Source organism: Channa argus, chromosome 4, assembly GCF_033026475.1.
Source record: "Channa argus isolate prfri chromosome 4, Channa argus male v1.0, whole genome shotgun sequence".
Classification (NCBI taxonomy): domain Eukaryota; kingdom Metazoa; phylum Chordata; class Actinopteri; order Anabantiformes; family Channidae; genus Channa; species Channa argus.
Genome location: NC_090200.1, coordinates 6,139,453 through 6,162,463, shown reverse-complemented (window position 1 = coordinate 6,162,463; position 23,011 = coordinate 6,139,453). Strand labels below are relative to the sequence as shown.

The 23,011-nt window shown below is 41.8% G+C and overlaps 1 protein-coding gene and 3 non-coding genes across 7 annotated transcripts; 2 read left to right on the top strand and 2 right to left on the bottom strand.

Moving 5' to 3' along the window:
* Positions 1-5: 5 nt before the first annotated feature.
* Positions 6-22,778, top strand: zgc:65895 (uncharacterized protein LOC393546 homolog). 4 transcript variants are annotated; one of them, XR_010914130.1, is made up of 4 exons: positions 6-5,559; positions 6,189-13,592; positions 19,637-19,688; positions 21,051-21,136. XR_010914130.1 is itself a non-coding variant. In XM_067500645.1 (3 exons), the coding sequence occupies exons 1-3, from the start codon at positions 3,524-3,526 to the stop codon at positions 21,318-21,320; spliced, it is 2,358 nt and encodes a 785-aa protein (XP_067356746.1). In that variant the 5' UTR covers positions 1,614-3,523; the 3' UTR covers positions 21,321-22,778. The 4 variants fall into 4 exon arrangements, 3 of the variants coding, with proteins under 3 accessions (XP_067356746.1, XP_067356748.1, XP_067356747.1); XM_067500645.1 differs by lacking the exon at positions 6,189-13,592 and having other exon boundaries at positions 1,614-5,559; positions 21,051-22,778; XM_067500647.1 differs by lacking the exons at positions 6-5,559; positions 6,189-13,592 and adding an exon at positions 16,194-16,306 and having other exon boundaries at positions 21,051-22,778.
* Positions 731-802, bottom strand: trnad-guc (transfer RNA aspartic acid (anticodon GUC)). Its single transcript has one exon. It is a non-coding gene; the product is annotated as a tRNA-Asp (tRNA).
* Positions 1,006-1,076, top strand: trnag-gcc (transfer RNA glycine (anticodon GCC)). The gene has a single exon. It is a non-coding gene; the product is annotated as a tRNA-Gly (tRNA).
* trnad-guc (transfer RNA aspartic acid (anticodon GUC)) lies at positions 1,522-1,593 on the bottom strand. The gene has a single exon. It is a non-coding gene; the product is annotated as a tRNA-Asp (tRNA).
* Positions 22,779-23,011: the final 233 nt, after the last annotated feature.

Sequence of the window (23,011 nt, the reverse complement as noted above, 5' to 3'; positions counted from 1 at the left end):
TTTTCCTGGTGCATGACCGCCAGTTTCTCTTGGATCTCCGACAAAATGTCACGGAACTATGTTAGTGTCGCTCAAGAAAAAATATGCTTTCTATGGAAGTATAATAGTAGCAAAATAATTTGTATATGTTTAGGGATTTGTGCGTGCGCACTTAGACTTGTGTGTCTCATGGCTCTGGTAAACCCTCCCCGGTTGACTTAGGCCCTTTGGCCTTTCGCCTAATGAGACGCCGACAGTTTCAAATGTGGGTTTTAAGATGGACTGGGATTTTAAAGATAGACTGCCAAATTCGCGCAGTTGTGAATACTAATTTCTTCCACCTTAGACTGCTGGCAGTGTAACGAAAGCCAGTTCTTGCGCAGGAGCATTTTGAAAAAGTAATTCATGCTGCTGCTCGTCTCCTCGTTGGAGACAACGAGCACAAAACTCCTAATCTGGCATCTCTCCACTGGCTGCCCGTGCATTTGAGAGTTCACATTTGCAATGCAGCGCAAATGTTTTTTTTTTTTGTTAGCTTGTTTTCTTTTTACCCCCAACAGCCCATCCCCATCCCAAGCTGTGCAGTGCCAGTAAAAACCCGGTATAAATTGGGGAGGGGTGCCTCAGGAAGCGGACAATGAAGCGATGTAGCGGGACACGCCAAAAAGACCCCCCCCAAAAAAGAAATACGTAGCAAATGCAATAGCCGTGAAGTTTTTTTTCCCTAAAATAGAAAACAAAAACTACTATCCTCCCCGTCGGGGAATCGAACCCCGGTCTCCCGCGTGACAGGCGGGGATACTTACCACTATACTAACGAGGAAGTGTGTGAAAGAGCACAGTACCACTTCTCTACTAACTGTTACCATAGTAACTGTTCCATAGAACAGTCGTTTTGTAGAGTCACAATAATTCCTTCCCTTTATTCATTCATTTATTTCTGCAGTTATTGATATATTTATTCACGCATTCATACTTAATGCTCCATATCTGCTTTTTGCGACCAGGAAATACTCACTATTGTGAGCATTGGTGGTTCAGTGGTAGAATTCTCGCCTGCCACGCGGGAGGCCCGGGTTCGATTCCCGGCCAATGCAGCTATTCGTTTTCTATGTCGTTGTAATAATATGTTGGCAGAGCACAGTGGGTGGGATGGATTGTAAAAAAATTCCCAATTCCTGGCTTTTTTTCGTTTCTGTAATTACACATAATTTCCCTTGTTAAAAATGAAGTTTGTGATAGAGCTACTATCAAAAACACTGATTTGGTTTATTTGGCAATTGGCAATTTGGGAAAAGAGGAGATTTCAATGGACATTTAAATCCTACGTTAATAAGTATGTGATTGTTGAAGTCATAATGTCCGGGCGGCCACTTATAGGAATCAGGTATTTTAAAGGTATGCAACACTCTAAATATGAGTGTAAGCTGAGCACCACCTACAGGCCATATACTATTATAACACACCTGGCGAGTAAGAGTGACACTTTCAGCGCATACATCTTGTCTGTGTCGTCACATAGCAGAGAAAAAAGGTATAGAACTCCCCGTCGGGGAATCGAACCCCGGTCTCCCGCGTGACAGGCGGGGATACTCACCACTATACTAACGAGGAAGTGGTCAACACACCTACCATCTCTTTTTACATCGAAAAACATACTAATTAAAGTACAAGGTTTTGTTGGCAAAATTCCAGACTTTACTGCTTAGCTCCCTCTGCCCAGTAGGAACATTACAGTTTTGTGAACATTGGTGGTTCAGTGGTAGAATTCAAAGTGGTGGAATTTGATGAAATCGCAGTTGATCGACGATTCTTGTGCTTTTACGTTGGAATTAATTTTACGTTTAAGTTAAAGTTAACATATCTGTCCTGTTTCGATTCCAGGGAAACACTGTCTAAACAAAAACGGCTGTCCATAAAACAGTCATGATGTTCCTGCTGAAGGTTTACACAAAGCATGGTTAACATGTCTGTTTACTTTTTGTGGTTTTAACATTATGCAACATTTGGAATCGGACTTCAGAGGGGAACTTTCCCATAGCTGGCCCTCCCCTGCAGGTGCATGTTGTGTGTTGATGAATAGCCATGACGCTGACATGTTTGAAGTGGTCCGACAGGCGTGTCTCAACTCTCCAGACATTTCTTTTTCTACACTCAAGCAGAGCTATCACACACCCAAGGAATGTGTTACCTGGAGTTAGCCACAAAACGTTTGAGAGTTTATTTATTTGCATAATGCCTCTAGTCTCTGCCTGAATTAGACCCAACAGGCAAAACAAGATGGTCCTTAATGAGGAGGTGGTTCAACTTTATCTGGGTGCCAGGACTTGTTTTGAATGACATGTTGCCAGGAATTACTGGCTGACATTGAAACGTTTTTTATTGCCGAAATAAACTGCGAATTTATAAAATGCAGCAAAAACATACATTATTATTTCTTCTAAAGGACATCAGCCTTACCTAAATGTATTACGTGTATTGACAGATATTAGATAAATCCTCAATGTGTTATATATTAACCAATAAATCAACGGTTTGAGCACGTGCTAAAACATGAATTAATATCGTTCAAGTATTTTTGGCATAAATTAAGTATGACTGCCCCAAACCGAGGAAATAAAACAGTCTAGACGAGCCTTAATGATGCGTTCAATAAATTAAAAAAATATTGTAAAACGTAGATTCAAACCATGGATCTCTCTATATATTTAGGGGTTAACACTAAATGCTCATATATCATACTAGTAAAATAATAGGAGTTTTAGAAAAATTAATCTAAACATCCCAAGGTTTGTAAGAATCAACTCAAAAGTGACGCATCGAATACCAGGATTTTGTGTTATCACTCCCATTGAGCCTGAACGTTCGCCTTTCTGAAGTATTAGGTTTGGATGCGCATGCGCAGTCGCTGTGTTTGCATTCCTCCCTCCCCTCCGCCGGACTGACAGCAGTTAGCTGCCGCTGCTCACCGGCATGATACAGCAAACACAGACGCGGTAAGACACTTGGAGATGGACACGTCGGACACTACAGAGACTGGTATTATTTAGACACCATTGTCGCTTGACAGTAGAAGCGGTTTATTATTCGTTAAGCGATTTGTTTCGGGAATAAGGAGAGTCGACGTCCGGCAGAGGAATATATGTGACGACTGCTTTCCTGCGACATACACCGGCCAGCTAGGAAGCTTCCACAGGCAGTTTGAAGACCGCTTGAGTGCACCTAAACTATTTTAGACGAGATTAATTTTTGTGTGCTTTACTGTGATCAATTTTGCAAAATGGTCGTAAACAGTACAAAAACTGTACATCGGGATCTAGAGGAGCGTGGCTAATTGCTACTTGCGACCCAACACAGCGTTAAGCTAACGTTAACCAGCGGCTAGCCGATTTTCGCATTCTGTGTTTATTTTATTTGCACTATTGAATACATTGCTTTTTATGTTTGTTTGTTTTTTTAATCTGAACTAAGACATAAGCCAGTAAGTAGCAAACAACCGTCTGGCATTTCTTGGCTTTTACTATCGGCTTCACTGTCGGAAAAGATGCACCAACAGGACTTTTCTGGAGACTCGCCTGGGACTGGGAGCAGAAAAACGGCTTTCCACTACAGGAGGGGTAGCAGCGGAGCGTCTGTCTCCTCTGCAGCCGGTAGCGGTGGAGTGAGCACGGCTGACGACAATCCAACTCAAGCTGGATCCTCTTCTCCAGGACCCCACCATCAAGCCCAGTCACAAATGGCAGGAGCACAGGTAAAGAAGAAGAGTGGCTTTCAAATAACAAGTGTCACTTCGGCTCAGATCAATCTAAGCGGCAACAACAGTTTAGCAGATGACACTGAAAGCTATGATGACATGGATGAGTCACATACAGAAGACCTCTCCTCCTCTGATATGCTGGATGTGTCTGTGTCCCGGGCCACAGACACTGGTGTGCCAGAGAGAAGTTCTTCTGATGAGACACTGAACAGTCTCCACGGGGTCGACACACCTGGACTTGTTTCACCCAATGAGCCTCTTCACCCTCATTCCATCCCTCAGGGGTCTCAGCATCAGACCTCTTTGGTAAATGGGGCCATGCACCACCAATATTATTCTCAGCACCACAGCCAGTCCCAGCACCATTGCTCTGACAGCTCGGGTGGAGTGGAACCGTCATTACCAGCTCTTCCAGTTGCTCCTCTGGCTAGTTCCAGCCCATCTATGTCAACCAAAGCCGGACCTAGCCAGTCACAGAGGCCGCCTGTGTTGGATAACACAGCTACTGATTCACAGCAACAGGGCAATGTGAATATTTCCAATGTGTCTGCTGTCACTGCTGCTGCTGTTCTTCCTTCTGGGCCTGTAGCTTTGGACAACACTAGTGCGAGTGGGCAAGTAGTCTCTGTTGGAGGAGGAACAGGACCGTCTGCTGCTTCCTTCAACACTCAAATGCAGCACACCCAAACTCAGACAGCTACTGGCTCTCGTTTTCGGGTGGTCAAACTAGACACTAACACTGAGCCATTCCGTAAAGGAAGGTGGACATGTACGGAGTACTATGAAAAGGAGATTCCTCATCCTACTACGTCTGAGACACCAAAAGGTGCAGAGGTGGCCGCAGAGACTGAGCCAGGTAATGCAGGGATTAGTCCAGGCATACCTGCTGTACAACCACTTCACACACTGCAGCCCTATCAGCCACCAAGCCAGGACTTTACTAGTCCACAACCCATGCAGAGCCCGCCACAGGGGCTGGCCCAAACCACTCCCCTGACCTTTGTTTCACCCCAGGAGGTTGTTGCTGGGGCTCACATTCAGAAATCAGTGGCTGCTGTTCCTCTCCCCACATTAACACCACAGGTGTTACCACAGGCTGGTGTGAGTCAGCCTCCCCCCTTAATGTCCCAGCAGTTGCCCTATGGTGTGGATTCCCATCAAGCTCAATCCCATGGAGTATATCCTGCACCTCAGCTTCATGCAGGGGTTATTCCTCCAGGCAGTGTCCGGCAGCCAGACTTTATCCAGCCCACTGCTCCTTTCCAGACACAAGTCCAGCCCCCGATGCCACATGCTACAATGGGACTCACTTTAACACCAGTACCAGGGGTCCCAGTACAGCCACCAGTCAGCATTACTCAGCAGCTCCCACATCAAGGTCAAGTAGCCCCATCTGCTCAGGCAACTTTTCCTACAGGGCAGCCACAGATCCCAGTTCAAGCCCAACCTCACGTACAGCCACAAGTCCAGCCCTACACTGCCACAGTACCAATAGCACCCCCACATGGGGCCTCTTACATGCCTCTGACTGCACTGCAAGCTGACCTTAAGCCCATCCTCACCCCTAGTGCGACCCTCCCTCAGGTCCCTGGAGGAGGGAGCTCCATAAAATCCTCCCAGCTAGAAGATGCCCAGAAGCTGCTGTTTCAGCATCAAGGTCGGCTTGGTCTTGCCAGCCTGGCAGTGGCAACAGGTGAAGGAGGGGCTGCCGAGGCCAGAGCCGGAACATTGGCTCACATTGGGATATCAGCTGAGGCCAGTGCGTTAATGGCTGCTGCAGCTGCAGGCCTCAGGAGTCAGCATGTGGAGGGAGAGGATGACAGGTGAGGATAGTGGGCCAGAGCTGTTTATTACAATGTAATTTCTGTATTTCAGATGATGGTTTTTAAGATACTTGTCTTGGTTTACTTTCAAAACAGATTATTACATCTTATTATTATTATTTTGAAACATGTTGATTTTGAAGCAAAATGTCCTGTGAAATCTAATACATTTCCCAGGATCACATCATTAAAACCAAAAACCTATGATTGAAACACTCAAACCAAGCACTGTTTAAAAAAGGCTGTCTAAGGATAATTTTTTTCACCACCCTAACTATAGCTCTGCTCGAGACAGCATCCTGCAACTGGTCGGCTGTTTACATCTCGCAGTCCAATGTCAGATTTGCTTAATTATGTGCAGTCCTTTCAGCCCTTAGAAGACAGTAGATGAAAACACAGCTCACTGGACTTTGCTATTGTAAAAATATCTATGGCTGACAGAGAGGCAGTGGAGCTGCTGAGTCACAGATGGAGATGGTCACGCAGCAGATGCTTTACCCTGGTTGACCCCCTACCATTCACCTCCATTCGCTTAGGGCTTGTGTCATTAAGGCCTTTTCCCTGTTGTAGTGCCTCATCCTAAATTACCTTTTTCATTCAGTCTTTCATCTTTCTCTTTCTTTCCTTAGGTTTAGTCTTTTATTAGACACTGGATCTGTGTATTTGTGCCATCCCCGCGGGAACAGTGCAATGGTTTATTCATGTATCCAGTTACTCAGTACTGTGTAAGTGTTGCTTTTTCTGCTGGAAAGTGGTTGTTGCAGTGGAAAGTTGTTTCCAAAAACACACGTTTGGTGATCTATAATGGTCTGTACTGTGGAAAAAAAAACAAACCTCCCATCCCAAGTGTTCAGAGTCTGTGCTATAGAAATGGGGCCTGATTAGGAGTTGCATTAATCTGAAACTCGGGCTGCCGAGAAACAGAGCACTGTTGTGGCAGCAGTCTCGTGTTACTGTACTGTCCTGTGTTCGGGATAAGCAGGAGATTTGTGTTTGCGTATTGCCCGCAGGAAATGGAGGGAGTTCAACTAAATACAGTCGGCCTCACCCAAGTTCATAACTAAAATACAACGTTGTATTACAACAATATTGTTTGTTGACAACAAATGCAAACTCTCTAAAAGGGTTTCTCTACAACACAAATAGATGCCATAAATCAGAATTGAAATGGAGAAACTGTGGAGTAGTTGCAGGCTACTTATTGTTCAATATCAGCTTAGTCCACACGGAGCTGGACTCTATTCTGTATGACGGCTTTTGTCAGCAGTCTGTAGCACCTGATCATAGCAGTGTGTTAGAGGGGTTAGCATGACCTCTGTGTGCAGTCCTCTAGATGTATGTTCCTGTCTATCCATCCTGTTGCTGGCCCAATTTTTGCACCCTGAATCATTGTCTGTCCTACGTGGGAGACAGTCTTGGTGTGTTTCTGCTTTGTGTATAGTCATAGTCATGTCAACCAGCTATCTGGATCAGTGTCTCTGTTACTGTCCCTGCCTTCTGTCTTACATTCTCTGTTTATCTTCTTTTGTCACCCTCTGTTTCTTTCGGTCTCCCTCTTGCGTGCATTATGGCCAAACTCTTCACTTTTTGTTTGACACTAATATAGTCTTCTCTCTCCCCTCTTAATAACCCCCCTTCTTCCCCCTGCACAGCCACAGTTTTTCTTTCGAGCCAAGAGTGCCCAGTAACAGGCAGAGAGTGTGCTAACATCAGACATTTGCACCCATATTTACTAATGATTGAGAAACCGCCTCTATCCTATGTTAAAATTTATAATAGCATCACCTGTATCAATAGTGCCAGTTTACCCACAAAAAAGAATATCAATACAGAAGCGGTTTTTTGAATTTTTTATTTATTTATTTATTTTTTGCAAATTTAAGAACCGTAGCCCAACTTAATCACCACCGTCATAACTGATATAGAATTTGCAATTTGCATTGAAGCTACAGTGAAGCAGAAACAGAGAATCTAAGACCTGAGAAATAATTAGAATTATTTCATGTTTTACTAAATAGATCCAAATTGACATTTTTATAATCCAATAATAAAGTTGTTGCAGGTCTAATCTGAGCCAGCCCTTAAAAGAATAGTTGTCCAGGATGCTTGTATGTAGAGCACAAACCGGCCATATTCACCCTTAGATTCCAATATAACTACCTGGCATCAGAGGCCAGTTTGGCTTATTTAAAGTCTTATGTTTATGCATCGGTCAGGGATGATTGCTGGCACGTTGGCACACACCGATTTGAGGGTGTGTCTCATGTTTTGCAGGATTGTCCTTGCTTGTTTTCACCTGCATGCTGTTGTTTCCTATATGTCGGTAAGGCTGATCAGTCAGTGAGAATGCTGTAATTGACAGTGATGTTGATCAGTACTTTCACCAGGCCCTTTTCCTTTCCACCAGGCCACATCATTATACTGCATTAGCTGAAACGCTCTTTCTCCATATAAATTGTTGCAGAATATTTAACTTAGAAAAAAATAAGAGAGACTACAGTACTTGTAAGCTAATTTGAGCACAATCAGCACCCTTCTTCCAGTACACCGCAATTGGTTTAAACCGCAATTACACCTTCAGGATATGAACGTGTGCATGATTACATTGGACACTCTGGTTTAAGGCATTATTTTTGGAATAACTCTCCGGACAAATACGTTTCTGTGCTTTAGTCGAAAGAAGAATCTACTGTAAATGCACTTCCTTCACCCAGGTTTTGGAAATAATGAAGTTTGAAACCCAATCCACAGGTAATGAGCATTTTACAGCCAGCAAAATGTCAAACACATATGAAGTGTCATGGAGCATTTAATACATTTTATAGGGCAATTTTGAACCATTGCACCATTTGAATCCATAAAACATTGAGACGGTTTCTCGTTAATATTTGCCCATAAATCTTGTGCACGCAAATTCTCAACAGTGATATATTAACAGTATTCTTCACCCCCCCCCCCCCCCCCCCCTGTTTTACTGTCATTTAAGGAAGGTAGCCTGCTTTCTAGGCAGCAATAATTTCACAGCTTGATTACAAATCAAGATTTGATTATCGGTAAACACGTCTGACCTTTTTACAGTTAACAGGTTACAGGTTTGTCAAAGAGTCATGAAGCAGAGTCAAGACTCCTTTTGTTCTGCCCAGCAAAGCACACCAGGTTGCCAGCATAGCACAGTCTTTTTGTTTTGTTAATACTGGGATGCATGTTTTTAATTGGCTCACCCTCAAAAACAGAGCTTTTATGAGTTAGAAGTAGTCCCCAATAGCTGATTGATGTGCATCAGTGCTTGGAGCATAAACCTTAACTCATGCACTACTCTGTGTTAGATAAAAACATATAAATCTACACAGGGAGTCATATCTAACAAACATTTGTGAACTATTGTTAACACACCTCCGGTTACAAGTGTCTAACACTGCACATATACTACACAATATAATCACACCAGCTTAAAGATTAATCCCTACTGGACCGTATCATTTTTACTTTGAATAATTTTGCTGTCACCAACTGACTTCACATTATTCTGACATTTAAATCTTTTGAAAGCTTTTGAATTACCTTTTTGAAGATATGTTCGAGGTTTGAAGATTCATGTTCAACTCAAATTTAAATGTCTCAATTTTTACAGATGTCAAGTCTTAAAAGGTCTGCATACACCAACTATTCTTTCTGAGGAGCCTATTTAAAGGGCTGCAAGCCAATGTAATGTTTCCTCAATGCTCATTATAATATACTTATGTGGTTTTAATATTTCATGTAATACTTGTTTATCTATTCTGTCAATTATAAACCAACTTTTTCCAGGTATCTTTCTGTACTAAGCCCATATCACACTTAGTTGAATTCTTAAATATCATCTTCAGCTTCGTTGGGACCACTTTGTCTTTTCCCAATAGTTTATGGGAATTAAGACTTTTGTTGCAATAATAATGATAATCCAAGAACAGTAATGTCCTTTACATATTTCATACAAGATTACAACATTAGGAGCTGGTATTTGAATTGACGCAGTAAAATTGGACAGATAAAATAAAGCAAAATTAAATGTAATAACCCGAATATAAGAAGTATAAATTATGCATATGTAAGTCTGAAATTTAATTTAATTGCTACTATTTTTGCAGAGCTGACTGAAACCATGCTGCATGCATGGCATCTCCTAAAATTCTTAAATTTACCATTCATTTTTTTGGATGTTCTAATAATCAAGTGGTCCAAATATTTCTTTCCAGGCATGTTTTTTCTTGTTTAATGCATATCAATCTAAACGACCAAACCCAGATGTGTTTGTATGGAAACTCTTCATCTTATTGGCACAGGTCACTGTAAGGTGTTGCCTGCCAGGCACAACCTTTGAAACACAGTATGTTTCTGTTAGATGGGAGTGTTCCTCTTGATGGATTTGTTTCAAATGAAAGTCAGGGAGCATCTTTATCAAAGTTAGTGGTGCATCTAAATTTTTGGGTGTCATCTTTTCACTGTCAACAGCAGTTAAATCACGAGTTAAATTATTTGTCTGCTTAATTAAGCCAGGTGTGGCATTAAGTCTTGCTTCAGCAGAGACCATAACCCTTGCTGCTGTGCTCCTCTGTCATGTTGTTGCACTGCTCTTACACCACAAGATGGCAGTCTTGACACATACATCCCCCCCTAGCTTGGTTAATGCTTGTTGAAATAACCTCATTGTGCTTTGAGAGTCAGTGACCTAAAATGTACCTTGTGGCAAAGTGGAAACGTCCTCTGTGCATGCAATAAATGCAAACAAATGAATGTTTTTTTGTTAAAACTATCTCTCTGTAAAAACACTCTACCCTCTGTGCGTGCTTACATTGGTGGTGTCTAATGACTTATCTGTGTGGTTACTGGCTGCAGAAGGCCCCAGCGGTACAGGGACTGATGTAATATATTTTCTGGCACTGTTTGTAACACAGTATGTGTGCTTATTTTTAGAGATGGACTGACTCAATTGTCCCATCGACAAGTTTGTATCAACCTGTCTGAATGACTAATAGATAAGTCACACGGTTATCCGAACTTTTCTGATAACCGTGTGATAATTCTGGATGCTGTTTTGTATGTGTGTATTTTTGTGTCTTTGGAATATAATTTGGGTGGACAAAATAATGTGACACCTTCTTATTTACACGAGAGAAATTAATAGTGGCTCACCCTGAACATGTAAAATGCACACATTGCAAAATTGTGTGGATATATGTGACCTATTGATCTCAATTACCCAGAATAGCTCAATTAAAGCAACACAAAGTATTTTAGTATTGATTATCCTGCAGCATTCTGCTGCTGTCTCTTCAAATGCGGTGTGTGTGTGTGTGTGTGTGTGTGGTTATCTTAATGCAGGCAGATCCCAATATCGTCCGACTACTTGCAGATTTTGTTTTAGGCAGCAGTGCTGGGGGTTTGATGCAGTGCAGTGCCAAGTAGATGGGTGACACATTTGCTGGCCTTGTGCCTCCATGCGGAGTTCCAGATTTTTAAAGAGCGTCATAGGCCAGAGATGATGCATCTATATCAATGCATGTATCTCTGCTTTTCTCTGTATGACTGTTGATGACTTGACTTGACTTGTCTTGAGTGCATGTGTGTGTAAAATTGTAGGTTTTCACAAGAGAGACATTTTTAACGATGTAGATGCTTTTTCCCCTCCAGGCTTTTAGACTTGGGAAAAATATGAGCCCATAAGAAGAGAGGCAGCATTTCTGGTTGTGCCATGAACACTCTTTTTGAGAGCTGTGCTTTGTCTGGCTTGTCTCTGTCACCTTTTCTGCCTCCACTTAACTGTGGGAAAGAAATTTACTGATATTTCGACTCCTGTAGTTGAACATGTGCTGCCGAAACACTTAAAAGCCACAGGTGAGCTCAGTGCTAGAGGAGGACGCAACTCCTCAGCAGCTCTTGTTCACATGGAAGGACAAACATATTTAATCTCTGTTAAATCACTAAACTGTATGTTTAACTCACAGTAATTCAATATGGTCAACTTAATGGTTAGGTAGGAAGCAGGCGAATACTCGCTGATTCTGCTGTACTGAGTAGCATAGTATATTTTTGTAACACCCTTTTGCACTTGGTTCAGCAGTAGGACACACGTGAAGCAGACAGCCGGATGCGTCTTTTTTTGCCTACAATAGTGTCCAAAAATAGTGAAAACTTCTTTTTTTACTTTTAGATATTGTGGTGTAAATGTTTGCTTTACCAATTTATCATCAATGTGACCTTTAGTCCTATATGACTTCAATGATTATTTGATTTTCAAAGTTTCAGAATAATATTCTTGCATCTGTAACCATAGACTCACTGTCCAAAGTATTTATCAATAACCTATCATCTGTTTTCTTCGGGCAGTTTTTCGATGAGTTTTGAAGGAAGATTTCAGACTCGGTAACAAAACTACTCCCCTACCTGTCAACAAAATATTAATTCACCCCTCGAAAGTTTCACTTCTTGTAAAGAGAAACCATAATATTTCTGTGTAAAGCCAGTTTAGTGTCAGAGCCTTGACCCTTCTTACTGTTTGAACATATTGAGATCACTGCATGAAGCCTGCATGCTGCTGAGAGCTGCCAGCAAAGTTTCTCAACTGCTGGTAAGAGGATCGTCACTGTCAATGTTCACATCTACAGCGAGCCCTCAAACCGTAAACAGTAACAATCTGTAGATCCATGTGACTGCGGGACAGCATCATAACTTCCTGTGACGTCTTGTGTTATCACTGTGATGTAATGTGTAACTTTTGAATGTAAAATATTTATTTTACCGCATAGATTAGGGAGAGTCATTTTTGTGCACTTGAGTGTTCATACAAAGCCTTTACAAGGACGCCAATGCATATCAAGAGCTTTTTTGGCAGTTTCTGGAGAATCCAAGTAAACACTGAAGGAAGATGAAAAGAGATTTGTGTATTTATGCCAGATTTCATTTAACCCTTTAATCCTTTATTACTGCCAATTCAAATCCCAAGCATGGTGTCTTCTGTTCATCCCTATTTTTGCATCTGTAGGTGTACACATGCTACATCTTAATCAGGCTACACTGAATCAATATTTAGCAGCTGTTAGCAACTCTCAATTAGAATGATTTGTTTTAAAGCAAAAATGCTCACAATTTACCAAATTCAGCTGCTAAAAGACTTTTTTTTTCCTACTGTCAGTCAAACTATGAGTTTGAGCAGATATAGATAGGCTGTGTGATAGTGTTTAAAGTTAATACTTCATCCATCAGAAGAACCAGCCATGTCTGCACTGTCACTAAACTGGTGGAGAGAGCGGTGCAGCTCCACCGGTCTCCTTCCCTGTTTCTCTTTTCTCTCTTTCATGGTCCATATGGCACAGAGGCTAGTTATGTAAGGCATTGCGTGCACCGCCCAGACAAATTCACTTACGCTCCAAAGAGCCTCTGCCCTGAAGCTCGGAGATGCCACAAGGGCTGTTTGAGTTTTGGGGCGTTCCTGCTCTTTGTTTTTGTCTATGTTTGCTATGCCAGTGATCACAGAAGATTATCCCTAGTCGCTAACAAGTTGAAGGTTGTTTGATTACTATCAGGGTATGTTTTGCCTGCTGAGGAATTACAGTACCTTGAAAGCATGAAATTTTCCTGAATCTGTTATGTAATAAAAATTTGCAGATTCTTTCTCCAGCCCTGGAAAACGAAGACCCCTTCCTTTTCTTAATTGAAGTGTGTGTGTGTGTGCGTGTGTGTGTGTGCGTGTGCAGCGAGCTGATCTTGCCTTTGGCCTTGGTTTTCTGTTGTGTAAATGCCAGCGTCAAACGCCGGCCAAACCGGATCCCTCCAGACTGCCTGCACAGACACACACATGCACAGGCAAATAGAAAAACCCACAAAAGGGATGCACAGACCACACAGATGCACGCAAGCTCACATCTCCACTGCTTGAGGACAAGTGATGTGGAAAGAGGCGGGCGAATCACAACTCCGTGTACAAACCAATGAAAAACCAGAAGGATGCATGGAGAAAGATAGAAACAACTAGAAGCATGGAAACATTATCTGAGGCAAGATTTTTTTAAGTGCACAAACTAAAAATCTAATCTGCTTTTTTTTAATGTACTTTTTTGTCTAACAGTGAGCTAATAGCTTCCATCTGTGCCTTTTGTGCTGAATTTTATGTTCCCAATCAAATCTCACAGGTTATTTTTGTGCTATCCGACGGCTGATCCAATCTGATGTTAACAGACTCTCAATTTCACACAAGTTGCTGTTGTACTAGAGCTGGCCCTTTTTTCAGGACCCCACACTGCAGCCGGAGTGAGCCCAGTTGTGCTCTGCAGTCCTAGCACACAATAAAGTGAGGCGGAAGCAATACTTGAGCTAAGCTGGATGCTTTTGTGAGGGAGAACATGGATGAAGGAAGCTAAAAGATCACCACCATGCAGCACCAGAAGGTCTTTAGCTTGCTGTTGGCACTATTTATTTCTCACTTTACTAGAACATCGCACCACTCAAGCCCAAAGATATTTCTTCTCTCGTTTTGCCATTTTCTTTATTCTTTCTTCTTGATGCTTGTGGGGATTAATATAAAACGTGCCATTCTTCATCTCTTCAGAAGCACTGCTCTGTATTTAATCTTAAATTACATATAAGCTTCCTCACTAAGGTAGATGTTTTTTTTTTACTCCTATCTCAAAGATTTTACAAAAAGTATTGCCTGTGTCAGACACAGAATGTAGCATTTCTTTAATCCACTTATTAAGCTAAGAACCTAGAACTACCAGGACTTGGAAAACAGGTGTTACTATTCTCTAATATAGTTCACTCCTTCATATCTCCAAAACTTTATATTTTTAACTATGCGAGCACCATCTGCTCTTTTATTTTTTATTTTTTCCTCCCCATTAGTCGCACACTGTGGCTACACATCCGCCCTTATGTCAGCTCCACAGGGTGTGGCAAAGATGCATTCTTTCCTGTCCAGATATGTTCAGTGATCATGTTTACGAATGTGGACTGTAAAGTAATTTTCAGTAAATACATATATAGCATAAATAATGTAATCTAACTTGGCCAATAAAGGAGAATTAGATTACGCATTAAAGTGACTAAACTTTAGCTCCCTTAGTTAGTCTTGCTACAATGCCTCGATATTTTTTTTTTTTTTTTTATAGCACGTAGTCCACTAAGTGAAGTATAAATATACACAAACACAGTAGTTAGGTAGTATATGGGTCAGCCCTTTTGTACATGTCACACACAAAAGCTTTAGATGGACACAGATTCATAATGAATGAAAGAATCCCATCTGGACTAACTGGGATGTCATGATGTCGAAGTGTTTTGCTGTTGGCTGAGCGGAGTCTGTTTTGATGCTGCGCCATCAGTGATTGGCTGGGAAGTAAAGTGTGTCCACATCAGTGAGCGCTTCGCTCATACCAGTTTTGAGCCTTTTGTTCTAAATGAACATGCGCACTCTGACCCCAAACCTGCAAGTATACAATGTACAGCTTTACAGTCCGAAGAATCGCTTAATCAAAAAAAGGATTATAAAGTTAAGATATTATCAATATGAACTCATCAGTAATCTAACATTTAACCAGCTAGTCAATGTTCAGGTGTTAAGTTGATTAAGTTTAATCTCTGTAATTACAGTTTTTATTATTTCACATTCTGTCTCTCGTCTGTTTCATGGGTTAGTGACCTTCACCTAATGAGGTTAATAACTTCACAGCATGCACTGAGCTGAAACTCTCAAACAAACTCTCCATGAGCATCCGTCGCCGCCATTTTCTGCTCCCTTCAACCAGGTTGCCCGTACCCCTTGTTGTGCAGTTCCTCCTGAGATGTAGTTTTGGTGTTTTAAGTAAGCTTTTTCTGTCTACTCTACGTCAGCTTGTCTGATCTGCTGTATAGTTAGAAATCTTATTTTCATCATCTTTGTTTGCGCCTGTGTGTGAGCATTTACTTTAGCATGGAGGTGCATGTGAGATGTCGTCTAGGGGAGACCCATTTTGTGTGAGTGTGTGTGTGTGTGTTAGAGAGAGCAAGCGAGCAGCTGAAGGCATTCCTGGAACAATATCTACGACTTCCTAGCTATAACTTAAGTAGAGGCATAGTTTTTGAGGGATGCAGGAGAAATTTTCTATGAACATTTGGGCTACCCACTCCTGTGTCCATGATCATCACAGAGAAGATGTTTCAGGAAACAAAGCGTAATGATGTGAAGTAGTGTGTTGTTGCAGCGTGAAGGGAGTGGCCTATAGACGACAGTGAGTGTGTTAACAGAGTGTGCGGTCAAAAGTAGCTCATCCTATTGGACGGCATCACCCTAATCTGTGCTGACAGTTTACATAACAACAGAAGGGGAGGTGACTGGACCGCCAACCCTCCTCTCAACGCATACCCAGTCGCCTGAGAGTCTATATTAGACTTAGTAAGGTGGAAAGCAGGAGGACTTGACACACCAACGCATACTTTTATTGTACGCACACACTCCCACTCCCGCCCCTGTTCTACACAGCTCAAAACCTGGTCTCCATTGTTACTCGCGCTACCTTATGTGAAGCGCACAGGTTGACAGAAGAGGTGGCAGTGGTTGTTTGTTTTGGGGTGTTTTAGTGGGGTTGGTGTTGCGGGGGTCCATCTGTCTAGTTGGAGTGTTTGGTTTTATAGCATCAATGAGAGAGACGGGGCTGGCTGTGGGAGGAGGAGCGGAGGCCAGCGACGCCATGGCTCTAAAGCTGCTTTTCTGGGAGCTGGAGAAGCATCTGAGAAGGTAACAATGTATGAAGTGTTGTTATGTTATCGGGGAATCAGGGGTGCTGTGGCGGGGTCGGATCTACTCCAGCACCCTGGGGAGTTTGTTTTAATGTGTTCGGTTGTTGTCCTTAATGTTGTAGCATTGAGTTGGTCAAACGTCGTCAAGAAATGTTGTCACTAAGGGTGAAAAATACTAACCCTAACTTCACATCAGCACGTTAATGTTCCTGCCTCTAGTTTCAACAAAGCATCGTGGCACATCACCTCAGCATGCTTGAACTGTCTTCAACGCTCCAGCGTATTCATGCTGTGACTTTTATGTATGAATGTGAGATCATGGTTTACTGATCTTCAGTGACTATGAAGTGGTCCTGGCCAGATCAAGACCAAGAATAGCTGCTTTCAGTTTCATTTTTCCATCAATTTCAACTGTGAGATAAGCATGTCAAAGTTCCTCAATCAATCCAGCAGTATATACCCTTCGCTGTGTGTGTACAATCCGTCCAATCAACAGAAAAACGATTAGCTGTACTTTTGTTTTGTGGCCAACTCCAATTTTGTTTCTACTGTTTTGCGTAAACATGAATACGGCCTCTGCAACAATGCATATAGTGATGCTGCCCCTGCAGAAAAAGAACTAACTACTGATGTTACTTTCCACTTCCCTAAAATTACATAATCCTGTGAAAGTATAGCCCGGTTCACAGACAATGCAGGGGGAAGTGAAATACTGAGATATGAGCATATATAGATCGTCTGTCTGTTAAACCAGGTGTTTAAAAAGATCTCCTGAGCTGCAGTCAAAGATAATGGCACTGCTGCGTAACGTGTGTCCCCTCCCCTCGTCCAGTCAAAGTCAATGAGCAGCATTTAGAGGTGAGATAGCTCATAGCAGCTCGTTAACACGTCTCTTTGTGGTCACCCATAAGAAAAGAAAACCACACCCTGATTGTAGCAGATACAGGGATACATAACAGTTTTAGTTTCGTCCTGTTTATCTCGACCACAGTTTACTTTAATTGTACTTCCTTTTATTCAACTGTTATCCACATCTACCAATAAATCGCATATGAAGTGACACGTCGTGTAAGTGAAATATTGGTCACATCCACAGCTCAAGGTGATTTACACCTGCAAAAAAATTAAAATAAAATCAAAACCTTGGTTTAGTTTAAGTGTTCTTGATGATTTCAGTCAGCGGTGCTTCAATAATCTATACTACTGACTGAGTCATATGTACCAAAGATCCAAAATCTGTGCAGCAACTGTTATTTTCATCATCTAATAAACTGCCAAATATTTTCATGATTATTCTTAGAAAATATGTCCATCACTAGTTAATGCAAACCAAGAAGACATAATAATTTCTTTTACCTGATCAACACTCAAAGATTCCAAATTTTCTAATAATTAATATAATAGTTGCTCCACTAGTTAACTTTTGCATGTTTTTTACTTGCCAAATATTTTTATTTTGCTTAATCAGTTTTTGACAAATGAAAAATTTGACAAAGTTTTCGTAGATTCATAATGAAAAATAAATTCAATAACTATAAATATCTACATTTCAGTAACTATATACAGTATCACTTCTGAAGAAGATTTGACCAATGAACAGGCCTTAAAAGTCAGAAAGGCCCTTTTTTTTTTTTACATACTTAATTAAAAAAAAAGAGCCATTACCATTTTGCTAGGGTCAAGTGAGACATCTTAAAGTGTTTACTCTTATCTGCCTAATACTCCTTGACCTCAAAGAAATTTTAAATCCAATTCCATTAAAATAAATAGAAAACCTCAGAGTATTCTTATGCTTGAGTGACTGAGATCAGCTGATGAGCCTTGATGAAGTAATAAAATATAAGAATGGTTGATTATTTTTTGTTTGTTTGTTTTTTGTGGACTGACTCATTGTTACCCTTGATGAAAAGCTGAGACTGTTCCCAAGTAATTTAATTACATAGAACAAAGTGGTCGCCATGTGTTTCTCGACAGAACAATGTGTCCCCAATTGCGTTAGTCACAATGATGAAAAGAAGACAGGAGTTTGATTTCATCTCACCCTAATTTCTAATAATTGTATATTGTATAAATAACTGGACATTGATTGTAGATGTTTGTTATGAACAGTGCTGAGATCAGCCACTTTACCACTGGGTCGCCCTGGGGGTCATTGATTATCTTTTACTTTGATTACATGAAGCCAGCCAGTTTTTGCCTCTCGTGACACTTTTACCACATGTCTTAATACCGAGAGGTGGCGACATTGTTGCACATACCAGCTTGTGTTTGCGGATCCAAGTTCCCTTCACCTGCAATCCACATTTATGTGCATTAAACCCGACAAAGCTGCACATTTGTTGTATTTAAAACCTATAGAACAGTCAAAATCTAAATATGCACTCTAATAAACACGCGTTTTTAAGTAAATTCAGCCTCCTGTGTCGTTCTGTGGTGTGGTCTGCGTGGATGCGGACTTTTATTGAGGACGGTGCAGAAGGTAGAGATGTTGCATACATTACCATAAACGACTTCTCCTCCAATCAGCGTCTGCGTCTCGCATGCATTATGTTAATGAAGTTCCTCTCAGCCAATCGTGCAGCTGTTTGCCTGCATTTATTATCCAGAGAGCGAGCTGCTGTGCGCGGAGGCGCAGCAGCTTCAGTCTTTGTGTGCTCTGGCCCGGGTGCGAGCGCTACAGTCGCCCGGAGAGCAGAACCAGCATCCTGCTCTCAATAATGCGCTATTTTTCTACTTTTATACCGCTGGATGTCCAGTTTGTTCACCATATAAATTGCCTGCGGGGGTTTTAATGGACGGGGTAGCATGAATTCCCAGTGTTATACAGTGGCGATGGACCTTGGTGTTTGTCAGCTGAGGAATTTCTCGATTTCGTTTCTGTCTTCTGTGCTGGGGAAGGAGAGCGCATCAGTCAGTGTTGACGATAGGTAATGTCAGTAAGCTTTCGTTTTAAGGGTTTTATCATTTTGTAATGCTTAGTCCATGTGCGGCAGCAGAAGACGAGGCATCATCCACGAAATGCTGGCTCATTGATTCTCCGCCATCAAAGTCAAACCCTGCAATCTCGACCTCCATTTGGTCCGCTTTGTTGCACACACTGACTAGGATTTCTAATGAATTATTTGAATTTTATTATTAACAGACGACAACTTTATAACGTGGTAATTCAGGCTTTGCTTTCTGAGTTTTTCTTTCATTTTGCAGCTTCACATCGCAAATGCCAGTCACGTCTGCGCCATAAAAGAAACACCCTTGGTGGGGACATTTTCACCAAGTCAGCACTGGTAATCAACCATAAAATCATATTGTTTTGTCTTCTGTCTTCCAGCTCGTCGGGTGCAAGTGTGGTGGCCATTGACAACAAGATTGAACAGGCGATGGTAAGCTGCTGTTTTTACCGTCTACAATCCAGGCATGTACAATCCGCACAGTGTGCTCCCTCCGGTGTTATGTAACCCAAGCACCACTGTGGTCTCCTGCAGCTACATCGCCAGCTTCTGCTTTTCTTTTTTGCTAGCTTTTACAGCCTGCTACATGATATCTGCAAAATGCATCTCTGGTTTTATCTAGTGGTGATTGTAGCAAAAGCGCGGTGGTGCATCTGTGTTGGAGACGTGATGTGTATTAGAAATGAAACTGCAGGTGCGTAAAATTTAAACTGTATGCACCTGCTGGTATGTGCTCCAGTGCTCTGTCACGATTTGGATTCATGACCTCTGGCTTGTTTGCAGCTGGATGTGGGCCAAGGTTCACACGCTATCTGCCCACCCCCCTTTTTTTGCATATACATTACTGCTCGCCCCTCAGTGTCCCGTGTTGCTAGGCAAGCAGCAGCCTCCCCTGGCTCAGTATAAATAACTCTGCCGGTGATTGGCCCCTCCCACCCTGAAGCAGGAACATTTTGTTCCCGTGGCAGCGAGGAGGATGAGGAGGGAGGGTGGAGGGGCGGGTCCACAGAGGACGGGATGCTCAGATTATTAAAAGCATATCCACTTTCTAGCAGCCCACAACATCATGCCAGTGCTCCAGGAACATCTTTCTTCAGAGCTTCTGACAAAATGCACCCATACAAGGCTTGTGCTTTCCTCTTGTCATACACCATCACAGCTGGTCTGTGCTGTGCAAAAACTGTGAAGTGATTTATGGTGCCACTTTAACCTTTGCACTCTGCTGCCACACATTTTACACCTTAACAGTTTCATCTTCAAAAAGGGTTGTTGTTTTTCTGCTAGTGGGAAGGTTGTTGAGGTGTTACATTTATAGACTGTCAATTGATATAATATAGACAAGATTCAGGGAGTAATCCGTGTGTAATTAAGCTTGAAGTTACTAATTATTCTCTTAATCACACTGATTAGTTTGCCATTTTGCTAGTTTACCAAATGTAAAGAAAATCCCAGTCACATTGCCCCATAGCTTAAGTGGGGAGTTCAAATGACGTCTAAAATTAGCGGATTTGGGGGGAATTTTGCTGTTATATTGACAATAGTCAATTATTAAATATTGGCAGATTCTAAGTTCGACTAATTGTCTCAATGACTAATACTTTTATTAGATTTTTACTGAAAAGAAGGTCGAGAAAGCTTAAGGGTAGTATTTAAATACTTGGTAATAATGAGTCTGGTTCAGTCTGAAATAGAAATGTAGTTTGAACAAGAGGCCTCATGGGAAACATGAAGGAGGAAATGTGATGAATTATTTATCTAACCATCTCTTGCTCTTTCTCCCTCTCTTTTCCTCAGGACCTGGTGAAGAGCCACCTGATGTATGCCGTGCGCGAGGAGGTGGAGGTGCTGAAGGAGCAGATCAAAGAGCTGATCGAGCGCAACACCCAGCTAGAGCAGGAGAACAACCTGCTCAAGACGCTGGCCAGCCCTGAGCAGATGGCCCAGTTCCAGGCCCAAGTCCAGACCAGTGGATCCCCCACCAGCACCGCCCAGCCTCCAATCCCGGTACCGGTTGGATCGACACAGGTTCTCCCCTCCACACAGAACTCTGGCCCATCTGCGTAACACAGAACGTACACACTGGAAAGCCCCCTGAGGATAAGGCGCTCGGGGGATGAAAGGAAGAGGAGGAGGAGGAAGGAGTCCTGCCATACTGTGAACTGACTAACATCAAGACTGACTATGCCGCAAACTTCAGCTTCACCGGAGGATGAAAAACGACTTTTCTTTTGTTGCACATTTTATTTAACTCAAAGACTGGGAGTTTCTTGTGTTTGCGTTCGCGCATGTGTCCGCTTTGTCTCCAACTTTTATTATCCGCTTCAGACAATCATTGTGGTGATAAAGAAATGAAGGACAGAGTTGACAGGAACTGACAGTCGATCAACACAGTCGTCGCCATATTTCAGGGCCACCAAAGGAGGGTGGAGCAAATGTCGGGCCTGGTCAATCAGGGGATTACGCCGCATGCTCTTGTCAGTGCCGTCAAGTTCTGTGGAAAGTGTGCCATCATCCCACCCCCACCCCCCCACACACACACAGCCCCACCTCTGCCGAGCGATGTCCATCTGCACAGTTTTCTGCTCTACATCTTTTTTGTTTCTGATTTCCTTTTGCACTTTTTTCAGACTGTATCGACAGTGGACGGACTTCGTGTACGACCCATCTGGAATGGGAGTCTAGATATCCAGCTCACTTTTGTCTGGATTTTCCCAGCATTCAGGCACTCTTCCCCCCTTCTTGGATGGAGCATTAAACATTTATGCAGGGAATCAACATTTTTTGAGAGGCATAGGAAAGATTTGTTTTTGTCTGTTTGAATTTGCTCATTAATGTAATTAATGTCCTAGTGGTTTGTAAAATAAATAACAGAAGGTAAATAAATAGGACATGACTGTTTCTAGGTAGTAAACTTTGCACAGACATAAAATTTCAAATAAATCTGCCAAGTGCCTGGTTTCTAACCATAGATACATATATAAAATTCTTTTTTTAGTTTAATTCATATATTTCTATAAATATATCTATATCTATACATATATATATATCTATGGTTTTGCCAGGTTTTGAACTACCTGTGATGTCAGTACTCAGGGTGGGACCAGAAGAGAAGATTATTTACCTGGACACTAAGATGCTGTCTCTCCTGCATTGACACATGGCGTCGTACTGTACGTGAACTCTACTCTGCTGTCACTTAAAACTCACTCGCTCAAATGATCTGGACTGTTTTTACTATTTGAGGACGTGTGTAGTTGTGTTTTTAATGAATGCCAATGGTGTTTTTTTTTTTGTTTTGTTTTGTTTTCTTCTCTTGTCTTTTTGTACAGCCAAGTGTTTTGAGTTGCTTGTAGTGGAACTGGAGCACCGAACACAATAATAAAGACACTTGGCCAAAAAAAAAAGACAGAAAATGCCTAGCAGGAGTAAGTCGATGTTTTGTGCATGTTCCTCAGCTCATCACAAATGTGACGTTACGATTGCACTAGACAGTTGCACCTCAAATAAAGAAAACAAAAAAGATGGATGTGGTTTTTCATTTTTTTGTTTCTTTTGTTTAATAGTTTGAGTCTGGTTGAATTTGTTTTAGTTGATCTGCACAGTTGAATTTGTTTAGGTAAAATTATGTATTTAAGTCAGTGAGTTAAGGATTAACTCATCCAAAAGTTCTGCAAATCAACTACAATCTTCTCACATTTTCTAGTTAAAAAAAAAATAAATAAAAAAATCCCCTCACCAATTTACCCAGCCTTCCC

Bases quoted from the DNA above. Each gene is read 5' to 3' on its own strand.
- zgc:65895 (XM_067500645.1), top strand. From the start codon at position 3,524: ATGCACCAACAGGACTTTTCTGGAGACTCGCCTGGGACTGGGAGCAGA. The intron at 5,560-19,636 runs GTGAGGATAGTG...TCTGTCTTCCAG, and splicing joins GTGGAGGGAGAGGATGACAG to CTCGTCGGGTGCAAGTGTGG. The intron at 19,689-21,050 runs GTAAGCTGCTGT...TCTTTTCCTCAG, and splicing joins ACAAGATTGAACAGGCGATG to GACCTGGTGAAGAGCCACCT.